The sequence below is a fragment of the Barbus barbus genome, assembly GCF_936440315.1.
Source record: "Barbus barbus genome assembly, chromosome: 24".
Classification (NCBI taxonomy): Eukaryota; Metazoa; Chordata; class Actinopteri; order Cypriniformes; family Cyprinidae; genus Barbus; species Barbus barbus.
In genome coordinates, this window is record NC_136752.1 from 26471644 (window position 1) to 26497773 (window position 26130).

The 26130-nt window shown below is 35.9% G+C and overlaps 3 protein-coding genes across 5 annotated transcripts; 2 read left to right on the forward strand and 1 right to left on the reverse strand.

Annotated features, from left to right (window-relative positions):
- Positions 1-5284: 5284 nt before the first annotated feature.
- LOC306843657 (protein c-Fos-like) lies at positions 5285-7408 on the reverse strand. 2 transcript variants are annotated; one of them, XM_079375256.1, is made up of 4 exons: positions 7170-7408; positions 6740-6955; positions 6518-6625; positions 5285-6414 (listed from the first exon to the last, which is right to left on the reverse strand). In XM_079375256.1, the coding sequence occupies exons 1-4, from the start codon at positions 7272-7274 to the stop codon at positions 5797-5799; spliced, it is 1047 nt and encodes a 348-aa protein (XP_079231382.1). In that variant the 5' UTR covers positions 7275-7408; the 3' UTR covers positions 5285-5796. The 2 variants fall into 2 exon arrangements, with proteins under 2 accessions (XP_079231382.1, XP_079231381.1); XM_079375255.1 differs by having other exon boundaries at positions 6518-6955.
- A 3209-nt stretch (positions 7409-10617) lies between these two features.
- On the forward strand, positions 10618-13101 carry LOC306843658 (protein c-Fos-like; the record flags this gene model as incomplete). The annotated part of the gene is made up of 4 exons (XM_079375257.1): positions 10618-10698; positions 10891-11103; positions 12293-12400; positions 12490-13101. The coding sequence occupies 4 exons, from the start codon at positions 10618-10620 to the stop codon at positions 13099-13101; spliced, it is 1014 nt and encodes a 337-aa protein (XP_079231383.1).
- Positions 13102-19995: 6894 nt separating this feature from the next.
- LOC306844378 (jun dimerization protein 2-like) lies at positions 19996-24382 on the forward strand. 2 transcript variants are annotated; one of them, XM_079376466.1, is made up of 4 exons: positions 19996-20040; positions 21848-22047; positions 22490-22594; positions 23640-24382. In XM_079376466.1, exons 2-4 carry the CDS (start codon positions 21853-21855, stop codon positions 23826-23828), a joined length of 489 nt encoding a protein of 162 aa, XP_079232592.1. In that variant the 5' UTR covers positions 19996-20040; positions 21848-21852; the 3' UTR covers positions 23829-24382. The 2 variants fall into 2 exon arrangements, with proteins under 2 accessions (XP_079232592.1, XP_079232591.1); XM_079376465.1 differs by lacking the exon at positions 19996-20040 and having other exon boundaries at positions 21640-22047; positions 23640-24376.
- The last annotated feature ends 1748 nt before the right edge of the window (positions 24383-26130 follow it).

The following is a 26130-nucleotide window of genomic DNA, read 5'->3' on the forward strand; positions in this document are numbered from 1 at the left end:
AAATAATGCTCATGTGAAGTTCGTTTTTGTGTAGCCTATATTTTTATTTCAAGTTTTTTTTTTTTTATTGAATTTTGCAGACATATCAAATGTATTACCTCAATTACAAAATGAAACAGGGTGTCTGATAAGAGGAAAAATAAGAAACAAAGCAAATACACAGCAGCAAAACCACAACCCTTGCCAACAGCCACAAAAAAAATCAAGGTCAAGCCAAATGGTCCCCTACTAAGATTCTAATGAGAAGGCCCTGATGTTACAGCTGTGTTCTCGATAGTACCCAGTGTAGCCTATATTTTTAACACCTATTCTATTCTATTCTATTCTAATTAAGGTAAATATGCGGATGTATTTAAAGCCTCAGCAGTAGATACTGTAGTGGCTTGTAGCTGTGAGTTGTTGAATGTTGAATTAAGTGTTTTTTAATGGAAAAAGACTCAAATAATCAACGTTGAAAACATTCACTGTGACACAACTGTGCCTGAGGATTTTATTTTTAAGTGCTATAATATTGTGCATTATTAACAACTACTTTTGTATTTATTTATTTGTTTATTTAATAGGTAACAGCTATAAATATTTACATTTAATTTCCTTCCTATTAATGAATTCAGTTGATGTATATGAATAAATGGACGAACACTGTATGTGTTCTGGTTAGAAAAGTGCCCTCATCAAGGTACAAGTACTTATAAAATATAACATATTTATATTTTCATATTTTGTTGCACTATATTTTTGGTCTCCTTGTGAGAGGTTTTCCTATCATTAACCTGCTCAGTCAACTTTGAGGAGATTTGGTCAGGATCAGACCAAATAAGAAGTCAGACCTGTATTGGTTCTGGAGATTATTTTAATACAGTGCTTTAAAAGGTTAGTTCACCCAAAAATGAAAATTCTGTCATTAATTACTCACTCTCGTGTTGTTTCAAACCCGTAAGACATTTGTTCATCTTCGGAACACAAATTAAGATATTTGTGATGAAATCCGAGAGCTCTCTGACCCTCCCATAGACAGCAATGCAACTGCAGGGGCGTTGGACAGGAGGTAATAGTGGAACAGAGTAACAGGGGCCCTGAACGTGATTTTGAGGGGGCCCCATAGCAAATTCAGTGCCTAGAGAAATTCCTAGAGAAGGCCCTATGCAACTACAGTGTTCCCAGTCCCAGAAACATAGCAAGAACATCAGTAAAACAGTCCATGTGACATCAACTTCAATTTTGCGAGAGTAAATCAATGTAATCAGCATTGTTTACGTTCAGGAGAAAACATGCACATGCTGAATGTAAATAACTCTGATTATGTTCTGGGGAATGCGCACACATGCGTCGTAGTAATCTCCAAAATGGCAGAAGACGGTAACTCGGAGAGAAGAATTGTTGAATAAATTATGCTATTTTTGTTTTCTTTGCTCACAAAAAGTATTCTTGTAGCTTTACAAAGTTGAAGTTGAGCCATGATGTCACATGGACAGTTTTACTGATGTCCTCACTACTGGGACTGGGAACATTGCAGTTGCATTGCAAGCTTTTAGATTTCATTAAAATTATCTTAATTTGTGTTCCGAAGATGAATGAAGGTCTTATGGGTTTGGAACGACATGAGAGTGAGTAATTAATGACAGAATTTTCATTTTGGGGTGAACTGTCCCTTTAAAACCAACTCTGTAAAAAATGTAATTTTAACTCTAAAAGACTTGAAAAAATGACAGTAACATTTTATTTGTTTATTAGCAAATGATTCACAAACTGCTCCAAAGTTCTGATCTAAATCAAATGATTTGTGATACGTGCTCTGAAGTTCTGAACTGAATCAAAAGATTCACAAACCCACTTAGTTCTGATCAGAATCAGATTCACGATACACACTCCGAAGTCCCAATCTGAATTAAATGATTTGCGTAAATTACAGTTTTTGGAAGTACCATTTCTAGAAGTAAAAATGAACAAATCATCTTATAATTTACAGTGAAAACCCATAAACTGACATTCCAAGAATTCATAATAGTTTTTATTATCACATAGGCCTACATTAGGGTTTTACAGTGCCTTGCGAAAGTATTCATACCCCTTAATTTTTTTCTTTTTCATGTTTTGTTTTGTTGCTGCCTTATGTTAAACTGCTTAAAATTCTTTTTTTCCCCCACATCAATCTACACTCCATACACCATACTGACAAAGCAAAAAACTGTTTTTTGGCATCTTTGCAAATTTATAAAAAAAAACGATTCCATTGCATAAGTATTCATAACCTTATCTGGGACAGTTGAGATTTAGCTCAAGAGCATTCATATTGCTTGTATATGGTACTACACTTCAAGTAAAGTTAACCTGTGGCAAATTCAATTGAATGGGTATGATGTAAGCCACACATCTGAGGAAGAGTTCAGAAAAAAATTCTGCTTCATTGAAGGTTCACAGAAGTATGTAGTATCTGTTACCCTTAATAGAAGAAGTTTGAAACAACCAGGACTCTTCCTAGAGCTGGCCTCCTGGACAAACTGAGCAACTGATGGAGAAGGGCTTTGGTTAGAGTGGTGACCAAGAAGCTGATGGTCTCTCTAGTTGAGCTCCATGATCATAGTATATGCAGATGGGAGAAATCTACAGAAGGACAAACATCACTGCAACACTCCACCAATCTGGGCTTTATGGCGGTGTGAACAAACTCACCAAAAGGACCCTCAGAACTCTGAGAAACAATATTCTGTGATGAACATCAATTCTTAGCATCATGTTTGAAGGAAACCAGCTCTGCTCATCACCTGCAGAGTACCATCCCAGAAGTAAAGTGTGCTGGTAGCAGCCTCATGCTGTGGGGCTGTTTTTCAGTGGCAGGGACTGAGGGACTCGTCAGTGTAGAAGAAAAGCTCAATGCACCAAACTATTGAGATAGCCTTAATGAAAACCCAGTCCAGGACATTCAGAACCTCAGACTGGGCAGAAGTTTCACCTTCCAACAGGACAATGAACCTAAACACACAGCAAGAGTGGCTTATAGACAACTCTATGAATGTCCTTGAGTGGCCCAGCCACAGCCTGGGATTAAACCCAATCAAATATTTCTGGAGAAACCTGAAAATGTGCGTCTGCCCCCATCCAACCTGAGAGAGCTTGAAACGTGAAAAGGTGAGGTGAAGAATGGCAGATAATTGCCAAATGCTGATGAGCAAAGCTTGTCGTATCATACCTAAAAAGACCTGAGGCTGTAAAGGTGCTTCAGCTAAGTACTGAGTTAAGGGTATGAATACTTATGCAATGTACTTATTCCAGTTTTTTATTTTTAATACATTTACGAAGTTGTGAAAATTCTGTTTTTGCTTTGTCAGTATGGTGTATGGAGTGTAGATTGATGTGGGAAAAAAAAGTAATTTAAAGCAGTTTAAAATAAGGCAGCAAAATAGCAAAATGTAAAACAAATGAAGGCAAGGCACTGTATGTCGCAAAATACGTAGTTTACTTAATGTTTATTGCATCATTTTAGTTTCATGTGTGTTACCAAGAATATTTTTTATTTATTCTTAAGGTTTGTGTTAATGACAGTGTGCACCTTCTATACATTAGTATTTACATCAACTTGTGGAACTTCAATTTTTCATTGTGCTTTATCTTTTGTTATTATGGTGGTTGTCAGTTGAAACAGATTTTATTAGCAGTGTGGCCTTGATTTACTTACTTGATTTAAACTGAAACACAGATTGTGCTGTAAATTTGATTTGTTTACTGTGTTTTCTGGCATATTCAGGTCTTTTTTCTGTAAAAAATGAAAGGATTTTTTTTTACATTGAAGTCTTTGTGGACTTTAGGTCATGTGTGGCGTCATGTGATTATATACAGACAGCTGCTCATATTTATTACTGCCTTTGAACACTGGGTGAAAGGTTGTCCGGTGTAAAATTAGTGTGACATCTGCCTGCTATCAATATCCAGTAGTGACCCTATAATAGCTTTTATAAAGGTGCGTTCATCTAAATAATCAGGCACTCTTCTCGTGCCTTAGTTTGGTAATTATCCACCAGATGATGTAGAAAATGGCGGCGATCCAACTGTGTGTGTCTATCAGTGAGGGAGCAGTGCATTATGGTCTATCTTTAGCCTGGATTTTCTCTGCCTTTTTTCCCCTTTTCTCCAGCTTTTTTTCCTGTGCTCTCCAGCATACGTTGCCTGTCTGTTTCCTCCCCTGGGCTGCAGCATCGACGCAGGTCGGCGTCACCGTGTGCTAATTTTACTGCTGTTGATGCTGATGGCGAAGGCAGTGCACCTGCTATTTCTGTCTCTGCCTCTCTCTGGGGTCTGCCAATTGTATTAATAGACAGGGAATTATTACATACTACGTGATTTCACGTCAGTGCCACTATCTCCCTGACTGGTTGTGTCTGCTGTTAGAGATACAAAGTGGTAGTTTTGAGCTTTTCCTTTATAAATGCAATGCTTAACATTTTATTCATCCTTTTGGAATTGCATTTTGTTTTGTCAGTATCTTTCAGTTCTTCATTTTTATAATTTTAATAGCCACTGACTGAATTTAACAGTAAGTCAGCATAAAAAAGGAAGAAGATCTTCACTTTCTTGAGGTTCAAGAGTCACTTGTTGATCAGTGTGCAACCACGACAAGCATGAAATGGGAAGGAAGTGACCCAAGCGTAATGGCGTGGTTGCGTCACTGTCTCTTACGCACATGGACAACATAATTTCCGCTGTAATTTCTTAGGGCAGCAATATATTATAGATAAAATAATGCAACCTAATCTCAAGGGCTCTGGTTATTGGTTTAGATTAATGTTGACACATTTAGAATTTGCACAGATCCACGATTTGGTGTTTATCAGTACGTGTGATCACCAAAAACACACAGAGTCATGGTCTAAACATTAATAGGAAATCTTAATGCCTCATCCATCGTTAAGGTGTGGTTTGAATCATATAGTACATTCTCAGGCCAAAACATGACCATGGAAAGATTGTGAAATTTAGTAGTCTACCTGGATTTACTAGTTACTACCGAGTCGGTGTGAAATTTGCATTTATTTGATCAAAAATCAAACTTCAGTTTACAAAACTGTGCAATTATGATATATAATTACCATCTAGATTATATATATGAATTATAAATGTCTTTAGTGTCACTTCTGATCAATTAATGCATCCTTGCTTACTAAAAATTCATTAAAAAAAGATAATGAATTATACTTTTGAATAATAATGTACTTGAGACATGTTAAGTCCCATCAATAAATCTTGCTAATAACGCAAGACACAATGAGCTCACGTCAACACAAACAAATCATTTTTGGTACATTTAATATTTATTGTTTCTAGTTTTGCAAACAATTCACAAGTTCACATTTCAGTACAAAAATAAAAATCCCATAAATTAAACAGACTACGTTTTCACAGAAAACTTCATACTTGGACGTTAGACCATTTAATGCAATGGTTAGGCAGCACACATTTGAGTAAATAAAATTCACACATTCAGAAATCAACCATAAAGGCAAAACATATCAGTTCTCTATTGCTCAGAACACACTAATACAACAATTCAAATCTAGCACCGGTAAAAAAAAAAAATATATATATATATATATTATTAGTTTAACTTAACATTAACTAGATCATTAATGCAAAATCAGTTAATCCATGCTTCTCTTGCTACATTTGGCAGGCATGTATGGTTCAGATAAATATAGGAAGCAATAACAATTGCTTAATAGAGTCAGTTCCATAGCCCTGCAATACCAGATTATATCAAGTTGTGTGTCAGAAATAGCAATTCTAAGTGTCTCTAGTGAACTCTCAAAGAGTGAGGAGGGTTGGGGAGTTCAGGGAGTCGGATGATTGGTCGTTGTAGCTGCTGCCCCGCCGGTGCACAGGCCCACAGCTGGGGAAGACGTCATTTTCTGGGTAGGTGAACATAAAGGAAGACGTATAGGTGGTGCAGGCCGGGGTGCAGGTGACGACGGGTGTGCAAAGGGGCTCCAGGTCATTGTTAGCAGGCGTGTAGAGCGGCTCCCAGTCTTGAGTGTACAGAGAGCTAGATAGGTCCACGTCTGGGACCGAGCGAGCCGTCTCCAGCTCGGCTTTGGCCAAGAGCTCCAGAGACTCCTCCAGGGAGGGCTCCAGGTCTGAGATCTTCACCGTGGAGCTGAAGCTGTCGATGGAGTCCGTGCTGGAGAACAGCGAGCTGCTAGAAGAAGTCGTAACCGGTGCGTTTGCGGTGGAGACCACTGTGGAGGTAGTGACGCTGTGGATCTCAGGGACCGAAGCGGAGGGGATGGGGGAGACGGAGCTGGAAGGGATCTTGCAGATGGGTTTGTGTGCGGCGAGGATGAACTCTAACCTCTCTTTCTCTTTGAGCAGGTTGGCGATGTCGTTTTGAAGAGTGGATTTCTCATCCTCGAGCATGTCAGTTTCCTGTTTTAGAAAACACAAATGTTGTTAGATTGAGAGACACTAAGCATTAACTTGCATATTATGCTATACAAAGCGTCTTCCCAAAGATCTGCGATATACTTACAGTTTGCAGCGTATCGGTAAGCTCTCGCCTTCGGTTGCGGCATTTTGCAGCAGCCATCTTATTCCGTTCACGACGGACTCTTTTCTTCTGTTCCTCTTCTGGTGAAAGCTGTGGAAGAGATAACATGGAGATTTTAGATTCTGAACTGTGTAAACTAATAAACGGATACAGTAGGTGCACTGGATGATGAATCATTAAAAACAAACTCAGTGCATTGTTTACCTGCTCAACTCTGGATCTCTTGTTGGAGTTTGGGGACTTGGTTCCAGTGACCCTCATTTTGGGGTAAGGGTCTGGGTTGTAAGATCTAGCTCCTCCGTTGGAGGGCGCCACAGATGAAATCATGGGCTGAACCATCCACTGCAGGTCTGGGCAAGAGGAGATCGCGGTGACTGTTGGCACGAAAGAGGCACTTGAGACACTCAGGTCAGTGAACTCCTGAAATGAACATAAGAAATCAGTTAATATATGCCAGATATTGTAATTAAAACATTTTATTTATTTATTTATTTTTAAATGTTGCTAATGAATAACGCTTATTTTTATTTATAACCTATGTATTACACATTTAAATGATTACTAAATTTGAACACTTTAGCTAAACTACAAAATGCATTCATGTTAAATTAATAATAATTATTGTCTTAAATACCTGAGTCTGGTTGAGCGGGTAATACGCGACGCTCTCGCCGCTCGGAGACGCAGTGCTGCACCGGGAAGACGCGTCACAGTCTGCGTTAAGGCTGGTAAACATCATTCTGTCCAAAGTCAAGAAGCGAGAGCTATCCAGCACTAATATATCCAGAAATTTAGAAAGATTTCAAAAGCCTAGGACTGCTAGCTCCCTGCGCGTCTGCTGTTCTTCTCTCTGTCGGTATCCAAAGTTTGAATGCTGAGCCACAGCGCTCGCGGAGCTTATATTCAGTCTGTGACTTGACGTCAAAGGGAGGGCGGTGCCAGTGTTTGCATAGAAACCTCCGAAAACACGTCGTCAGGAACGCATTTTGCTGGATACACAATCGATACACATCTAATGCAAACTTTTAAGCTTTGTACATAACAAAATGTTTGTTAGAACGTTCGTAGCTTAAAATTCTAAAAGAAAACGAAGTGGAATTCACGACGTTCCATAGCAGGGTATCCCACGACGTCATTTACCTTATATGGAATACATCCTGAAGAGGCGGAGTGCTGATGGGAAACACTCTGTGCAGTGTTAAGCATTATGTAAAGATACTTCCAGAAGGCTTCATTGTTTTCATTAACAACTACTATATTTACAGCAATATTCAATTATGCAGTTTTAGTACCACCATATTATTACATTGTTAACAAGCAGTTAGTGTAATTACATTAAATTCATACAAAGTAATGCTAAACCACTTAATCCAAACTTCACATGCTTTTTAGTTACAGCTCACGTTCAAGCTATGTTTACCTAATTATTTACGTTCTTCGATTTCATACTTTCTGCGAAGCACAGAACATGGATGGCCTCGGGCTGTGTTCGTGCCTTTGCGCAATAAAAGGCGTGTCGAGAGCCAGTCTGAGCTGCCGTCGCACGTTTAACGAGGGATTCCTTTGTAATAAAATGCTGAGTTGGTTTCTTAGCAGTTGCATCACTGAACCAAACAAATAATGATTTAAGATTTCAGATGGCCTACATTTTTCAAATTCTATATAAATAAGTTGGTATATTAGGCCTATATAAAAAATAGGCATTAAAACGTGTGCGTCTATACATATATATATATATATATATAGCTATAGAGAGAGAGGGAGAATTCTTTATATATTTATTTATTTATTTAAGCAAGCAATGTCTATTTGGATATATTTTCATGATATCGGTATCATGACCGAGGCAGGTAGTTTTGTTATTGATTAACAAACGAAAATAGCTCTATCAGCTTTCCCATGTGATGTCACCTGCTCTACTTCTGTGTTCGTGTTTTGTTTGATCTTCCGCGTTGTCTAAGCAACGCCCCTCCCACTGACGTCACTGCAAACCGAGCCTCTGCAAATGAACTCTGAAGTTTCGCCTTTCACCGACTAAAGCCTGTTCTCACTATTGACAGTAAATAAACAATGCAATGATTGTGTCCAGCCTAGGGTACTTTAAAAACTAAATAGCAACCTTTATTTCATTAGAAATGTCACTGCCATCCCTTTTTTTTTAATTGAACAGGAAAATGTGTCTGAGATACAGGATTTATTAGTTACTGACAATAATTGTTTCCTGCTACTGCTCCTATGTCATTGCACAGAGACCTTTTCCATTTTGAAAATGTGATTTTTCTTTAAACACTCTGTTAGAAGAGAATAATATTGTTAAAAAAATTACATATATACATGCAGTCAATCTCAAGCTGAATATTTAAAATGCTGGGATACCTATAACTATTCCTTTAGCCAGGCTGACAGTTTTATAATTTATTTATCAAAGTCATGAGACCACAGTGAGCTTTTAGAAATTTTAGAATTTAATCTTTACACTTTTCCAGTTGTTCACTGTGCAAAATCATGGCACCCGAAACCTGTGATTATTTTTGATCACCTTGTGACAAACCTAACAACATGTGTAATAATAGATGTGCTAAAAAAAGAAAACATGCCCTTGAAGAATTCATATCCTGAAAAGATAATGATGATGTCACTGTGACATCATGTTTTTAGGTGTGACGTTGGAGAACAGGCCAATAATGGCTTCCTCATGGAGAAAGAACAAAAAAAACTATTAAAATATCAAATATAATAAAATATAATAGATATAAATTTTTTAAATATAGAAAATATTTTTAAAAAATAATAATTTGATTAAAATAATAGTTTAAAATATTTTGAATTTTATTAAAATGATTTGGTTTTGGTAATACGTATTGGTTTTGCGGAATGACCCTGGATCCTTCCCTTTTCTCTTTATGAGAATCACAGATCAGAAACCAGAGGCGGATCTGCCGGGAAACACTTGGACTGTGGACAGAAGGGAGGCCCCACTCACACACCCTCGTCTGAAAGCAGGATTACCGCATCTGAGCTATGAATAGAGATTTTCACACAGGTTATGGAGAAGAACAACGGTGTTTTATACCAGTCCGAGTGAGAATTAACGCATATAAAGCCTTTTTGTGCAAATCCTTAATATTGTAGACAGAATAATAGTCTGTCAGCAGACACTTATGAAATCGACAAGTTTATAATAAAAAGCTTAAAACTCATAATTAGATAATTTTGGCTACTTGGCGAAGATGTCGTCATAAGAATGTCATTGAATTAAGTGTGATATGATAAAAATAGGCTGTGCCGCAGTAGCGCTGCAGAGCGAGGCTCCACACCGGATGTGCCATATATGGTCAAGACACGCAGCTCTCTGATTGGCTGCTCACATTAGCGACAGGGTTGTTGCTGGAGCTCTCTGAGTGGGAGATCCATCATTATAATTGACAAGGGACACGAAAAATCACAGTTTTTAATAGAATGGGCGCGGTTGAAATATCACAACAGTTGTTTAATTCTCTTATCCTTTGATATTCTCGTTGAATAACACTTTCTTACATTTATGATGTCAAAAGCAGTGTTTATTTTTGTTTATTTCTCTCAATTATATGCCTCGTGGGACACGATGAACCATCTTATATAGAGAGATATAAATCTCTCCATAATATTCATAAATCGCAGCCTCACGCAGGAATGCAAAAGACGGGCTGCAAACAAGGCACGTAAAATGACGTATTTTGTTCATTCATGTGAAAGCTGCAGCGTTGTAATAGATCAAAATAACCTCGGTTTGCACATTTATTTGAATGCCTAAAATGTTGAATCAAAACGCGCACTGTTTTGAGTCAGGCATATCTGTGAAATGCCCTATATATATTTGGCTCATGCTTAACTGTCTCCCCTCCGGATCAGTGGTACAGTCTCACAGATTTCATTCATAAAAATCTGCCTCACTATAAAGAGAAGCAGCGTTGATGGCTGGTGCCTCCTAGCGTAGTAACCTCAATCTAGATAAAAAAAAAACCCTGAAGAATAGCATTCGGTGACATTAGTCACATATTAATCTGGTTCCCAGCATCTCCTGGAGTGATCTAGCAGAAGTGATGCCTAAAAACACGAGTGTTTCTCAGGTGTCTGCAGAACAGCTGCTGCACACATCAGCTTCTGAGATGAAGGATACGCAGGTACAATCAATTGCTTGTTTACCTGGAATATAACCTAAATGTACTATTTAAAAGAGCTGTGGTTAATGATTTATGTTTATGTGATGATTTCATTTTTTAAATACAAACAAATGATTGATGTAAGTTGTATTAAAATGCTATTTTGTTTTGGACCACATATGATGATGAACACATTTGCGTGGTCGTTCTCAGAAGACAGGTATTCTGAAGGATGCTGATGCTCCCTTTGTTCCAACGGTCACTGCTGTAGCTTCAGCTCCAGATCTCAAGTGGATGGTCCTGTCGACTGACATCTCTTCAGTGTCGCCCTGCAGACACGAGAAACCACCGAGCTCATCTCACTCCACAGATGCCAAACCGACTCGAAAGACCTTCACTGGCCGAAGGAAGGGGGTGAAAGAACAGGTAAATACCTATATGCTCAGCACATCAATTTGATTTATGTTTAAATGCTTTTCTGAAGAAATCCACATTCAACTGACTGTAGAAAACATATATTTAGATCAATGATATACTGTGGTTCCATTAAGAACCTTTAACATCCATGGAACCTTTCAATTGCACAACACATTCTTTATAGTGCATGAAAAAACGGTTCTTCAGATTATTCAAATGTTATTTTATGTTTCTATTAAGAACCTTTGGGTTCTTTGGGGAACCTAAAATTATTCATCTGTAAACATCTCCTTTATTTTTAAGAATTAATTTTAAGTAAAACTGGTTTATGCATGCATGTCTTAATTTTATGTACATTTGCTGTCACTCAATTTTGTTTATATCCACAGATATATGCAGGTATTAGCCATTAAAAACACCTATTGATGATAACTACTTTACAATATGCATATGGCTTTTAATCAAACTCAAGTGCATTCCATTGATGCTAATTAAATTTTTGATTTATAAATGTAATGTTATTCCTGGGAATCTATATATATATATATATATATATATACGTGTATATGTGATCATATATATTATATGTGACCCTGGACCACAAAACCAGTCATAAGTAGCACGGATATATTTGTAGCAATAGCCAACAATACGGGTCAAAATTATAGATTTTTTATGCCAAAAATCATTAGGATATTAAGTAAAGATGATGTTTTATGAAGACATTTTGTAAATTTCCTACCATAAATATATCAAAACTTAATTTTTGATTACTAATATGCATTACTAAGAACTTCATTTGGATAAATTTAAAGGCGATTTTCTCAATATTTTGATATTTTGAACCCTCAGATTCCAGACTTTCAAATAGTTGTATCTCGGCCAAATATTGTCCTATAAACAGAAAGCTTATTTATTCCACTTTTAGATGATGTATGAATCTCAATAAAAAAAAAATAAATAAAAAAAAAATTGACCCTTTTGACTCGTTTTGTGGTCCAGGGTCACATACATTTTTTAATATGAAATGTATTAAAATATAAAACAGTCATTTTTAAATTGTGGTATTTCACAATATCACTGTTTTTATTTTATTTTTAATAAAATGAATGGTGCCTTGGTGAGCAGAAGACGACTTATCAGAAAATCTTGATTATTCCAAAATATACATATAAATGTGCGTGTGTTTTTATTTCAGCTTTCCCCAGAGGAAGAGGAGAGAAAGAGGATCAGACGAGAAAGGAATAAACTCGCAGCTGCCAAGTGTCGAAATCGCAGACGAGAGCTAACCAACAGCCTCCAAGCTGTAAGTTTACAAACCACTATATTGTGCAATCACCTTCTTCAAAAAAGATAACTTTGTGCATGATATGATTATAATCTGCATGTGTGTAGGAAACCGATAGCCTTGAGGAGGACAAAGCAGCTCTGCAGTCTGAGATCGCCAGTCTGTTAAAGGAGAAAGAACGACTCGAACTCATCCTCTCTGCTCACAAGCCCCATTGTAAACTCACAGAGGAGACGGCGGCAGAAAGTGAGGAACAAACCCAAGCCCAGGAGGAGCAGATTCAAGCTCCCAGCGCCTCCCCAGAACAGGTGCCCACCTCCCCTCAGCAGGCCGACCCCACCAGCACTGTGATCTTTGGCGACTCCGACGTCCTTCTGTGCTCCAGTGCTGAACTGGGTGCCGCTGAGGTGGAACCGTACATCGATATGCGAGATGTGTCCATGGAGGACATTAGCGAGGTGATTGATAGCGGTGATGACATGGATCTGTTAGTGCCAGATATTGATCTCACTAGCTCTCTGGGTCTGAGCGAATGGGAAACGCTGTACATGTCAATGGGTGGCGGGTTGGAACCTCTCAGCTCGCCTACATGCAGCCCCACCTGTAGCAGCACCAACGCCGTGCCCGTCTTCAGCTTCAACAATGCAGATGTGGAGAAGCATGACAGTGGGAAAGAGGACAAATCTAATGCAGCCAAAGAAATCTTGACGACTTTATGAAGCTTCTGGCACATCATTCTTATGAATAAAGGTTCCAAAATGAGGTTTCCACAGTGATGTCAAAGTACTTTATTGGCATGTATGGTTCCATGAAGAACCTTTGGTTCTTGAGATGATCACATGTTCTTCACACTAAAAGGTTCTTTGGGGAACCCAAAATAGTTCTTCTATGGCATTTCTGTGGACCCCCCCTTTATTTTTAAAAGAACCTTTCAGTGAACAGTGAACTGTTCTTTGTTGACATCTATCCATGGAAACTTTCCATTGCACAAAAGGTTCTTTATAGTGGAAGAAGGTTCTTTTCTGAATTTGATAGGTTCCATGGATGTTCAAGGTTCTTCATAGAACCATTGATGCCAGTAATGAACCTTTCTTTTTAAGTGTTGTTTGCTGAATGTTTCTTCTATGGCTTTGGTGTGAAAACACCCTTTTGGGTTCCCAAAAGAACCTTCCAATTAACAGTTAAAAAAAAAATAATTAGAACATTTAAATATTTCAAATATTATATTTTTCCCACGATAAGAACTTTTTGTGCAGTGGAAAGGTTCCATGGATGTTAAAGGTTCTTCATGGAACCATAAATGCCAATAAATAACCTTTAATTTTTAAGAGTGAAATAATGAGAAAGAGGGATGAGTTGTGTAATATTATTTATGAACCGAAAAACCCTCATAAAAATGCTTTCATAAATAAGTCTGACATGTTCAACATTTACAAAATATAGTGAATGCTGTGCAGTAGATGTCATGTGACCCTTACATCCAGTGAAGTCACTATTGTCACTGTTTGTTTCTTCCAGATGTTGACATTGTTAAAAATGTTGTTCTTCCTGTGAAAGACATGCTTTTATGCACTTTTGTACCATGTAGGTACGTGTAAATGTATCAGTTGGTGTGGTGATGTACAGTGCAGTCCGTTACACCGTGTCTTTAGTGTGTGACTAACTGTTTTTTGGTATTGTCCAAAAAAAATAAATAAATAAAAATCTGACCATGGTGGCAAAAAAATTAAATAAAAAATCATTATGCATTTTTTTCGTTCTTCCTGCTTCCCTTTCAATGGTTTAGCATGTTTATAATAAACAAAGAATAAATATCAAAATTAGAAAATGTGTGAATTTATTTATTTAATAAGAGGGAGGCAGAAATGTAAAGCCTCTCTTGGAGTTTCTTTCATTTGCATGCACGAAAATGAATGCATCGTTTCGATTAAAAATAAGCATTCACCCACGTCTATTATCATTCCATGAATTTCGCGATCCATCTATTTCTAAAGTATCTGTGAAACGGCATTCATTCACCCACTACGATTTGATTTGAGCTATTGTCACGGTCGGAACGTTCTCTCTACGCCTGGGACGCAACGTAAAGCGCCGACGTCACTGCGTATTTGCACGTACGCATTATTTTCTCTCGGTTCTACTTCCGTGCCCATAATTGGCAATAAAATCGACCTGTTGTTCTGCGTCTGTGGAAACAGCAGAGTGGTGTTTCACCGGAAGATCTGTCGAGAGAGAGAGGAGAAGCTCTCCGCATGTTACGGGAAATGTTTTGTGTTTTTCAGGACTTCATTTGGGTATCCAACGTATATTTTAAGCATTTTCGTACGTTCATATATAACGAACAGTTCGTTTCTTATAAAAATGGCCTCTGCTCTGTTGCAAAGTTATAATAATTTCGATGAAAATATTTCTGCTTTATTTGTTAAAAGTTTTCATCATCCTAAAACTTTGTGTGGTGCGTGTGTTTATACCTCCCCATTTTTCACAAAAATGAATTTTCACTTGGAAAGAAATACTGTTTAGAAACAGTTTTATATGCAGCATTTGGGTGTTATATTAGACAGCAACTTATCCTTTGAAAATCATATTTCCCATGTTACAAAAACAGCATTCTTCCATCTCAGGAACATTGCTAAGCTTCGAAGCATGCTACCTGTTTCTGATGCAGAAAAGCTAGTTCATGCATTCATGACCTCTAGACTGAACTATTGTAATGCACTGCTAGCTGGTTGTCCTGCATCTTCAATAAACAAGCTACAGATAGTCCAAAATGCAGCGGCTAGAGTTCTTACCAGGTCAAGAAAATATGATCATATTACTCCAATTTTACAGTCTCTGCACTGGCTACCTATTCAGTTCCGTATCATTTACAAAATATTATTACTTGCCTATAAGGCCCTAAATGGTTTAGCTCCTGCGTACCTAACTCGTCTTCTACCATGCTTGAATTTGCAGTTTTAGTTTTATATAAAAATCACAGACACACACACACACATATATATATATATATATCATTATGATCTCAGAAAGTTAAACCCTACTGTCACATGACACATTTTTTTTTTATGTTTTCAAATAATTATTAAATAAATCATTATTAGTAGCCTATTCCACAATTGCTTATACTATAACATGGCTCAGTGTTCAGCTGTATCATTGCTCAGACTATAATTCAACACTCAGACGCACTGTAATATGAGCAGAGTGAAATATAGAGAGTGAAATATACACCTCAATATAGAGACACACTGCTCATATCCACACACCGCTGCTGCTGGCAATGTTTACAGCGTGTTCTTGGCACAAACACAATGTAAACATCTCAAGTAGGCCACTTTGTTAAAGTGCAAAAGGGTAAAAAAGGGAACCTGATAGACAGACAGACTGATAGACAGATGATGGTCAGTCGATTCACGTTCAGCTTTTGATTAGTCAACATGTGCCCCGCTAATGATTCAACTGGCAAAAATAAAATGATGTCCGGCAGGACTTCCTCTTTTTTTTTTTGCATGATTCAGATTGCAGATTTTTAGCATATAGTGAAGTTTATAGTCAGCCGGATATCTTGTTTGCCGGATGTTCTTTGTTTTTCTTCTCATACATTTGACTTACAATCTGCAACAACATCTGACAAATTTAATTTAAATCCACAAGCTCATTTGTATTAACACAATGATTAAATAAATGTTTATTCTTTATGCAGAATCACAATGCAACTGGCATGCACAAAGCAACCTGTATGCAGAGACATTATAAATCCACTATATTTTGCCCTAGGAAATCTTTTGCAAATAAAATCAACAGTACTTTATGAATATAAATGTGGTAGATTGAAAGCACTGCATATTACTGATAATGCAGCATTTTTTCTGTTTAAGCTCATGAATAGTGAATACATGTGGGTGGGTGGTGATGGCGCAGTGGATAAGACACATGCCTTTGGTGTGAGAGACCCGGGTTCGAATCCACTGTGAGACACCAATGTGTCCCTGAGCAAGACACTTAACCCCTAGTTGCTCCAGAGGCGTGCGACCTCTGACATATATAGCAATTGTAAGTCGCTTTGGATAAAAGCGTCAGCTAAATGAATAAATGTAAAAACATGTGCATCAGCCATAACTGATTTGTGATTGCGCATTTCCAAATGACTATTTCTGATTATATTGTATTTCCAGGGTTGGAAATGGGCTTGTGTTTGGAACAATGTCTGGTTGCGGTTTAGTTTAAGTTTATCATTGTCTTGAGTTTATTAATATGATCGTGAAATGCAGAAGTGTTGTACTCATGCCCATCAGGATGTGTGCGTACAGTCATTGAAGGAGGGATTAAGCTCTAATTGTATCTCATCACGTTTTATGCCTTTGCCCTTAAAAAAGGGGTAGAAAAGTTTGCATTTCTGCACTTTTATGTGATAAATCTTTACAAAGAGACACATATTGTGCATTAAATGTAACTAAAGACTGAAAAATCCAGGCCTTATCAATCCTGATGACTCTTCTGATGATACAATAATGCTGTCGGACAATAAATGCGGAAGAGGAAGTTTGTCTGTGTGTCAGAGGTGAGGCACAGAGGTGATTGTGTCTGCGGTCAGTCTGGCTGTGTATTTCAGTGCATGCCAAAATATCCAGGTTGGATTGTTTGATCATACTTATAGATTCAAAAAAGAGTTCAATTCAAAGAGTTAAAAAAAAAAGATCCATTTTATTACATGGATTTCTCTCTCTGTGGGTGCGATCAGAAATACCTTCCTCCAGTTTCACACACAAGGCTTAAGCCTATAGGCTAAAATGTAAATCTGAGCTGTTTCAACTGAAAGAAACTTGCACTGACTGCTCTTAAAACATCTCAGTGCCTTTGTTTTGTCTTAAGATGCACACCAGTAATGCTTTTTTCTAAAGCATGTTTATAAAAATGACTTAAATGTCCTAATTTAGGTTAAGCCCTGCCTTTGAAACCAGGCCATTGTGTAGTTAGTCTTTCATTATTGCAAAATTGTGGAAGTTATTTCATTATTTCAGATGTATTCAGTTATATGGACCAACGGCCAGTTACATGCTTTATTTGACCACAGAATGACCGACTAATCAAAACGAAGCATGTGAGAGAGCTGTATAATAAGATGATATATTACAGATGGTGAGCTTAACTTATGTCTACACAAAGCAGCTTAAAAAGTCTTGAAGTCTGGCTCAAATTATATAAAGCAGATACTGAAAGCATATATGTTTTGGGCACTTAAAATGATTTTTCACTGCAGATTTTATTGGAACTGAAAGAGTCCAATATCATCTGCAGTAACGTTTAAATCACTTTAACTTAAAGTTATTAATAAACTCATATGCTGCTAAGTTTGCTATAGATATTGGACGTGTAAGAAACCGAAAGCATCCTGAGTGTTATACAACAGGATAACGAGTGCCTTTAAAGCTATTCATAGACATATTTTCTCTTGAGGGTGTGAAAAAGTGTTTAAGCAACTTTGTCAAATGCACAAATATCTCCATATAGTATTTAGACATTTTAGCCACACATGAAATGAATGTCGTTGCATAACAAAATGTCAAAGAATGTCTATGTATCTGTACTCAGTTGAGACAAACTTCACTTTTCAAAGACATTTGGCCTTTCCCCATCTTTTTCATTATATGCGTTTTACTTTTAATCATCTTAACATTAAAGTGTGAGCTCAGTTTCCCTCAAGTTCAAACAGGTGTTTTAGCAGAGAAACCACAGGTGCAGTTCACACCTGTACTTCACAACCACAAACCGTCACAAGTATTTTATCTTCATTTTCAACACTATAGTTGTTTTTTATCACTTTTGAGAAGTTTTCTGCTTGAAGTGCATTTGTGCTTTGTTTCTGTAAAAGAAATGCCATTAGTTTGATATGCTGTTATACAAAGACTTCCAGCCTGTATTCTATATTCTGTACTGTATTACACATTCATTTGAATATAAACATCTTTATTGAATATTTGTCAAATTGATATATTTTATTTTGTGACATAGCCTGGGTTTTCAAATTGAAGGCCATCAAAAAGTTCCAGCATAAAATAACTTAAATAAACAAATACATTTGATTAAAACTTATTTTTAAAATTAATAAAAATATTAATGAATAAATAATTATTAAATAAATAGCCATTTTAAAAAACAAAAACAAAAAAGCTGTAGGATTTATAAACAATTTTCACTCACAAATTGCTACATTTCACAAATAATTAAAAACAAATAGCAAATATCAGATTGAATTAAATGTGAAATTTTGAAGAAGAAAGACAGAGAGTATTTTCTTGTTAAACACACTCCTAAAAACAGCTGAAACCAGCCTAAGCTCCAGCCTGGTCATAGCTTCCAGACTAGTTTTAGCTGGTCAGACCAAGTTGGGAGACCAGGTGACTAACCAGTTAAAACCAGCTGGAAGACCAGCATAGACTGAGTTACAGTCGTAGTTTACTTACAAGTTCATACAATAATTTTTCAGTGTATAAACAAATGTAATAATGTAACATAATAAAAACTAAATGTTTTCCAAATGATAGGGCTAATTTACAGAGCGCCTACACTACCAGTCAAAAGTTTTTGGACAGTAAGAAGTCCCTTCTTCTCACAAAGCCTGCATTTATTTGATCCAAAGTAGTAAAATTTAGAAATATTTTCACTATTTAAAATAACTGTTTCTATTTGAATATATTTTAATTTATTCCAGAGCTGAATTTTTCATTACTCCGTCACATGATCATTCAGAAATCATACTAATATGCTGATTTGCTTTTCAAGAAACGTTTGTTATTATTATTAATTATTTATTATTATTATCAATATTTAAAACAGTTGCATACATTTTTTTCAGGATTCTTTAATGAATAGAAAGATCCTAAAATCACAATTTATCTGAAATAAAAAGCTTTTGTAACATTATACACTATACCATTCAAAATCTTGGAGTCAATATACTTTTTTTATTTTTTATTATTTGGGGGGGGGGGGGGGGAGATTCTAGAAATTAATTATTTTATTTAGCAAGGATGCTTTAAATTGATCAAAAGTGATGATAAAGACATTTATAATGTTACAAAAGATTATTCTGATCATCAAAGAAACCTGAACATTTCTACTCAGCTGTTTCAACATAATAATAATAATAAATGTTTTTTGAGCAGCAAATCAGCATGTTAGTATGATTTCTGAAGGATCGTGTGACTGGAGTAATGATGCTAAAAATTCATCTTTGGAATAAATTACATTTTTAAAATATATTGAAATAGAAACACTTATTTTAAATAGTAAAAAACTTTGAATCAAATAAATGCAGGCTTGGTGCGCAGACCAGACTTAAAAAAAAACAATCTTACTTTCCAACTGGTATCGTTAGTGTAGGCCTATTCATTTTCTAAACATCTTCCAGAAACTCGAGTTTTCCTGAAGCTTCATTGAATAAAGATAAACACATGAGCTCATCGTGTTGTTGTTGTTCGGTTGCTAGGAGGCGGGGCCTAGCGCTCCATTCTCTTTATTTTAGAACGTCTGGCGTCACGCGCGGAGAGTTCCGCATTCCACAGATCTGAGCGATACATAAACGCGCTGATGCAACGGGAACAGACGCGCAAACGAGCTGAACGGACGAGCAACCGCCAACTCGCAGCACCGAACAAGTAAGTGCTTTATTTAGCTGGTATTATAATGCATTTACACTGTAATCACAGAGTTGAATTAGACACGACATCAGGCCGAACATACGGATTGAATAAACTCCTGCACTTCAGATGATTTCATATTTATATAGAGACAGAGCTGCATTGACAATGAGATATACTAATAAAACCTAGGGATGAGTTAAATTATATTCCTGCATCACTGATGTCCTTTATGTAGGCTATGTTCTGCAACACTGCACACTGCACAAGTACATTATGTACTGTAGGCTACTTTCAACCAGGGGTGCATTAGAGTCTATCAATTTGATACATTTATGAGCTATTATGCATTATAGAAGGTGGCAAAATTGTTGAATAAAGTTGTCTCTTATTTTTGAAAATCTTGCTTAAATTTTATATCGGGTCCCTGGTTTGCCTGAGGGTCTTGACGGGGCCCCTGCATGTTGAAGTTTGAGACCCCTGGTTAAAATGGCTAGACAGTGTCAGAAAGTTTGTCTTGCAGTTATACAACAACATTTTCATATGCTTGTGTTTTTATACATGCATTTTTATGTTATATTTGTACTTTGAAATGATTTTGTCACAGTATTGAAGTCAGCTGCAAACCACCTGAAATATAGGCTGCTTTTATTCATTAACGTAAATTTGTCCTAATTGTGAAAAGTGTTCTTTTTTGAACTTCCCATAGTCAAATGCAAATAGAAATGCTAAATCGTCTCTATGCAGATGTTGCAAAAAAAAAAGAACATAATTTGCTTTCAATCTTAGATATCATCAGTAAAATGTGTTTTTCTGAAGAACCGCAAAGAATAGTCAGAAGCTGCTGCGAATGGCTTGAGGAGATTTTCAGGATAGAAACATGTTTGACTGTTACATAATCTTGTAATGGCCTTTACAGACAATTCACTAGCTCTTTTAAGCCTCGGTTTTAACATGCGTAGGTGTTATTTGTGCTCTTGGGAATCTTGAAGTTTTCCTATAAGTCTGTGAGAAGCAGATTTACATGAACATTTACAAAGTTTGTGTTCCTCTCATGGAAACTTCATTATTCTCTGTGGCTTTCCATTGCAGACAATACGCATTTTGACCTATCAGTCCTTGCTAAACTTATTCCAAAGTAAAAACTCTTCTTAAACTTGTGAAAAGGTCACTACTAGCGTTTTCTTTAACCTTCTTGTAGTTGTCCAGTCATTTCGACCCTGAGAGGATTTTCTTTTTATTGAAAATGCTAGTTCATGTTAGTGCATTGGACTAAAACCTATACTGACACGTTATAACATCTTCCCAAAAAACAATTCTTGCACTTTTTAGGATTGACCTGCAAGAAATGCTTATAGCATATTATTTTTTATATAGATGCACTATATAAATATTGCATAAAATCTTCCTTTTTTTTTGTATTCGGCTTGTTTTCTTTCAGTTAGCACAGGTTTTGTAGCTTATATGCCTCATTGATCTGAGCTCATGCACCTCAGTTTTAGAGAATATTGCCAAAATGATCCGCAAATAATGCATTTTCAACTCAGAAACTGTGATGCATGAGTTCAGATCGCTGAGGCCTACAATCAATCCGTTTCGATAAGAAACACAAAACTTGTGCTAACTGAAAGAAGTCAACAAAAAAATTGAATCCAAGATAATTTAGCGTAATGAGTGATTTACAAGCAATTTTTGAAAAAAGGATTTGCAGGACAGAACAATTAATGTTATTTGCAGTTGCACTTGTATGATTGAATGCACTTTAAAATGTCATGCATGATCAACAGAAGCACTGACATCTCTCTCTCTCTCTTTCTTTCTGAAGCAGCAATGATGCCTGGTCAAATCCCTGATCTGCTGATGACAGCCGGTTCTCTGCCCAGCGTCGGTCCTCTGGCTGGCATTCCCGCCACCACCCTGACAGACCAGCTCAAACTAGCAGAGCTCTACAGCCTCGGTGCGGTTCTGTCTCCTCTCATCCTGAACAGACACGCCAAGAGACCGTTCGACGTCATCAAGGGTGAGGTGAGAACAAAACATGACATTTAACACCTCCAGACATTCAAGGCCAGGTTCTGATTGCATCTGCTAACTCAAATCGCAGATTGCATGTCACATGTTAAAAAAAATCAGATAGGTTAAGTAGTTCAAAACATATGTGCAACAGCTGAGAAAGTGAAACCAATGTTCTTTTGTTTGAGAAGCTTCTTTGAAAGCGCTCCACTGCCTGGTCAAGAGGGACACCTGGTGGACACAAGAGTTGCGATTTGTCTAGGTTCATTTTAAATGGTTCAGTTGATCCTGATAAACACACTGTGCATTATAATAATGTGCATTTATGAACTATATAACTATATAGCAATTCAAAACTACACAACTCATTTTTTCATGCAACTGATTTTTAATGAAGTTTTAGTGTCATTTTGTTGTGTATAAACGAGTAAGCATCTGAACGTTCTGTCCACAGGCAGATGACGATAACGATCGCAAGAAAAGAAGGCGAGAGAAAAATAAAGTCGCAGCCGCTCGCTGTCGAAACAGAAAGAAGGAAAGAACTGACTTTCTCCAGAAGGTGAGTTAGAAAATGTACAAAAGCCCTTGGGAGGATTTATTATCAGTCACTGAGGAGAAAGGAAAAGAAAATAGAGTAAAACTTTATTTTACAGTGTTCCTGTTATACATATTACACGTTACTGTTATTAATGACTATAGCAGCTGTGGTTGACATGCAATTTCAACAGTTTCCTGTGGTGTGACATACTGTTATTCATCTAAAAGTTATTTTATGTATCTTTTATTAAAAACTCCTGATGCTTATGTAATTTTGATGCATGCCTTTTTTCTTTTTTATGATATTAATTTAGCAATTATATTGAATATTTGTGCTTTTAATAATTAATATGTTATATTGCAGAACTTTAAATGTTTTTATTTAAAAATATTTAAAATGGCATTTTATTAAAATCTAATACTTAAATGTAATTATGCATGCCATTTTAATCTCTTTTTTTGTTTTACATTTTTTTATTATATTAATTTAGAGTTAAAAACTATTTTAAGGAATATGATGCTTGTGTAATTATAATGCATGACATTTTTTTATTAAATTACCATCCTTTCATGTTTTTTTTATGATATTAACTTTTTTTTTATTATTTGTGCTTCATATCATGGAAGTATTTAAAATGAACTAGTGAAGGTAAAAATGTAAAAAAAAAAAAAAAGAGTAATTTTATAATATATATATATATATATATATTTATTTATTTATTTATTTTTTTAAATATAAGTTTAATTTTATGTAAGGAAATATATTTGTATAATTATTATGCATGCAATTTTTTATTATAATTTCTCTTTAATTTCTTAATATTTTTTAATTCTGCAAATTGAGAGATTACATTAAATATTTGTGTTTTAGTATTATTCTGTGCTTAGTAATGTAAATAAATACCAGAGCTGTCACTTGAATTCACACATAAGTTTTGTAAATAATAACATGAACACTGTAAAGCAGCGCGACTGAAAAGTCAAAGTGTGTTTTTGTTTCAACAACTTCATAAATGTGTCCGGTGAGGCAGTATAATTAACCAAACGCTTTCTGGTTGCTGCTCTAGGAGTCTGAGCGGTTGGAGACGCTGAACTCGGAGCTGAAGTCTCAGATCGAGGAGCTGAAATCGGAGCGGCAGCAGCTGATCGTGATGCTCAACCTCCACCGGCCCACCTGCATCGTCCGCACAGACAGCGTGAAGAGCCCCGAGAGCGACGAGCACGTGCTGGACCAGCGATCCGGGCAGTCCGACTGAACAAACACACAGCCGAGAGGAGAACAGCTGCTGTCAGGATACTGGCACAGGAAGAAGAAGATGCAGGACATTCACTGTCAGACAAAACAGTCTGGGATTTCTTGTAAAAATAACCAACATCCTGTCAGTGGGAATTTCAGCATGAAGAAAAAAAGGAGGAGATTTGTATGGACAACAAACAAACCTCCCTGAGATCATCCAAGAAGCTCAAAGACGTTTGAAAGGCGTTGGTAAAGCTGCAGGTGTCGCGTCTCTCAGTTGATCTGAGCGATTCCTCCAGCGGCCTGCAGTCGGTGCCGTTTGATAAACTGTTCACTGACGCTGGCGTCTCTATGGACCGATTGTTTACAGTTGTTTGCATTGACGCGGTCAATTGTAGGCTATATTGTACTGTTTATTTTATGTACATTTTTATTGTGCCATCACATGATATGATGAATTGTATGTGTTTTGTCTTCAGGGTGTCTGTTGAACGGCCACTTTTGTTACCAAATAATGTTTCTTTGTTATATGAAGCCACATAAAAATAAAGCCTATTTTTCAATTACAGCTTGATTCATTCATTCTTTCTTTCCTTCATTTATTGATTTATATCAATTAGTTTGATTTGTAATCAATTGATTGATATTAAAATATATTTTTTATATTATTATTTAAAATATGATTTACCATGTCATATTTTTTTTAACATTTATTATTTTATATTACTGAAAAATATAATTAATTTGTATATTATTTTAAAATATTGTGTATTTAGTTACATATCTATTTACTATTTATATATTTTAAAATATAATTTTTTTATTTATTAAAAAAAATATATTTTATTTTATATTTTTTGTATTATTGAACACTTATAAATTGTTTATTTATATTTCAGAATATTTATTAATATCTTTAAATATTTATTAAAAATATTTGTATATTTTTTAGTATTGTTTTAAACATGTAGAAATTATTTATATTTCAGAATATTTATTTATATTTTTATATTTTAAAATATATTTTTTAGAGATTATTAAGTATTATTCTATACATTATTTTGTTATTACATTACCTTTATATTATTATATTAAAATATTATATTATTCTAATTATTTTTTGTTACATTACTTCTTTATTTACTTATGAACTATTCTAAAATTATTTTCAAATATCATGACCCTACAGAAGACATGAGGTTTGGAGAATGGATTGATGGATGGATTTTATATTATTTTATTTTATTATTGACCTTTTTTACATTACAAATGTAATACTCGCATCACTCTTAGATAGCTTTCTTTTTTCCCTTTCACTTTCTTTCTTTTTTTCAGTAAACTTTGTTTGTGGAAATAAGATGTTGTCACTGAGAAAATAACTTTACAAAACCAGGTGATTTCCACTGAGGTTTCCATTGATCACTGTTTTCCATTGATCCTGTTGTTTTCTCCTTTCAGAATTTGGTCAATTTAATACAGTTTTCCACTATCACAAATCGTACAATAACCCCAAAATATATTTAAACACTTAAGACATGAATATATGACATTATATAATATATATATAACATATTTGGATTGTGTCCAAATACTTTTGAATGGCAGCTCTATTGGTTTATCACTTATGAAATGTTTGGCTGCAAAAGCTGAACGCAGTGACATTCATGTGTTTGTACGTGTCGATTAGTTTGTGTTTTAGGGCCGCATTGTAATTTATAATGAAAACAGCTGAAAGCCGGCTTGAGTGGGTTGCTTGTTTGTTCATTTTCTGTCTTTAGTTCTTTTTGTCACGTCAGAATTGGGTTGATCAGCTTTCTGAGGTCTGGCTTCAGACTTTCTCGCTCTGAAAGCTGCTTTGATCAAATGTCTGACCTTCTGCTCAGCAGTTCCAGTCTTTTAAAAATGCGTGTTTTTGGCAGAACATGTTTCTCACGTGGGCGGTTGTCAGAATCTGCTCCTCACCCTGTTTCTCCAAGCGCTTGAAGGAAAAAAAATGTTTGGTTGGGCGCCACTGAGTCCTACCTCAAGAAATGTGTGATTTCAACAGGCATATCTTAACACAAACAGCTCCAAATCACTCATGAGAGCGACCACAGTGACCTAAAAACAGCACTTGTTATAGCTGAGATCAGAAATCCAGCTAATCTTATTTAACTCTCAGAGTCTTTCACTGTTTCAGTATTCACATATTTCAGCACGTTTCAATATTTAGTTTGTCTGCATTTTTTGTTGTTATATAACATATAATATAATATATAACATTTATTCTTTATGATTCTGTATTTATTTGCTTATTTATTTATTTTTGTAAGTAGGTTAGG

Coding starts and splice junctions, on each gene's coding strand:
- LOC306843657 (XM_079375255.1), bottom strand. CDS start 7,274: ATGATGTTTACCAGCCTTAACGCAGACTGTGACGCGTCTTCCCGGTGC. Junction 6,956..7,169: donor ACCCGCTCAACCAGACTCAG/GTATTTAAGACA, acceptor TGTTCATTTCAG/GAGTTCACTGACCTGAGTGT. Junction 6,415..6,517: donor TTACCGATACGCTGCAAACT/GTAAGTATATCG, acceptor TTTCTAAAACAG/GAAACTGACATGCTCGAGGA.
- LOC306844378 (XM_079376465.1), top strand. CDS start 21,778: ATGCACTTTAAAATGTCATGCATGATCAACAGAAGCACTGACATCTCT. Junction 22,048..22,489: donor TCGACGTCATCAAGGGTGAG/GTGAGAACAAAA, acceptor TTCTGTCCACAG/GCAGATGACGATAACGATCG. Junction 22,595..23,639: donor GAACTGACTTTCTCCAGAAG/GTGAGTTAGAAA, acceptor TTGCTGCTCTAG/GAGTCTGAGCGGTTGGAGAC.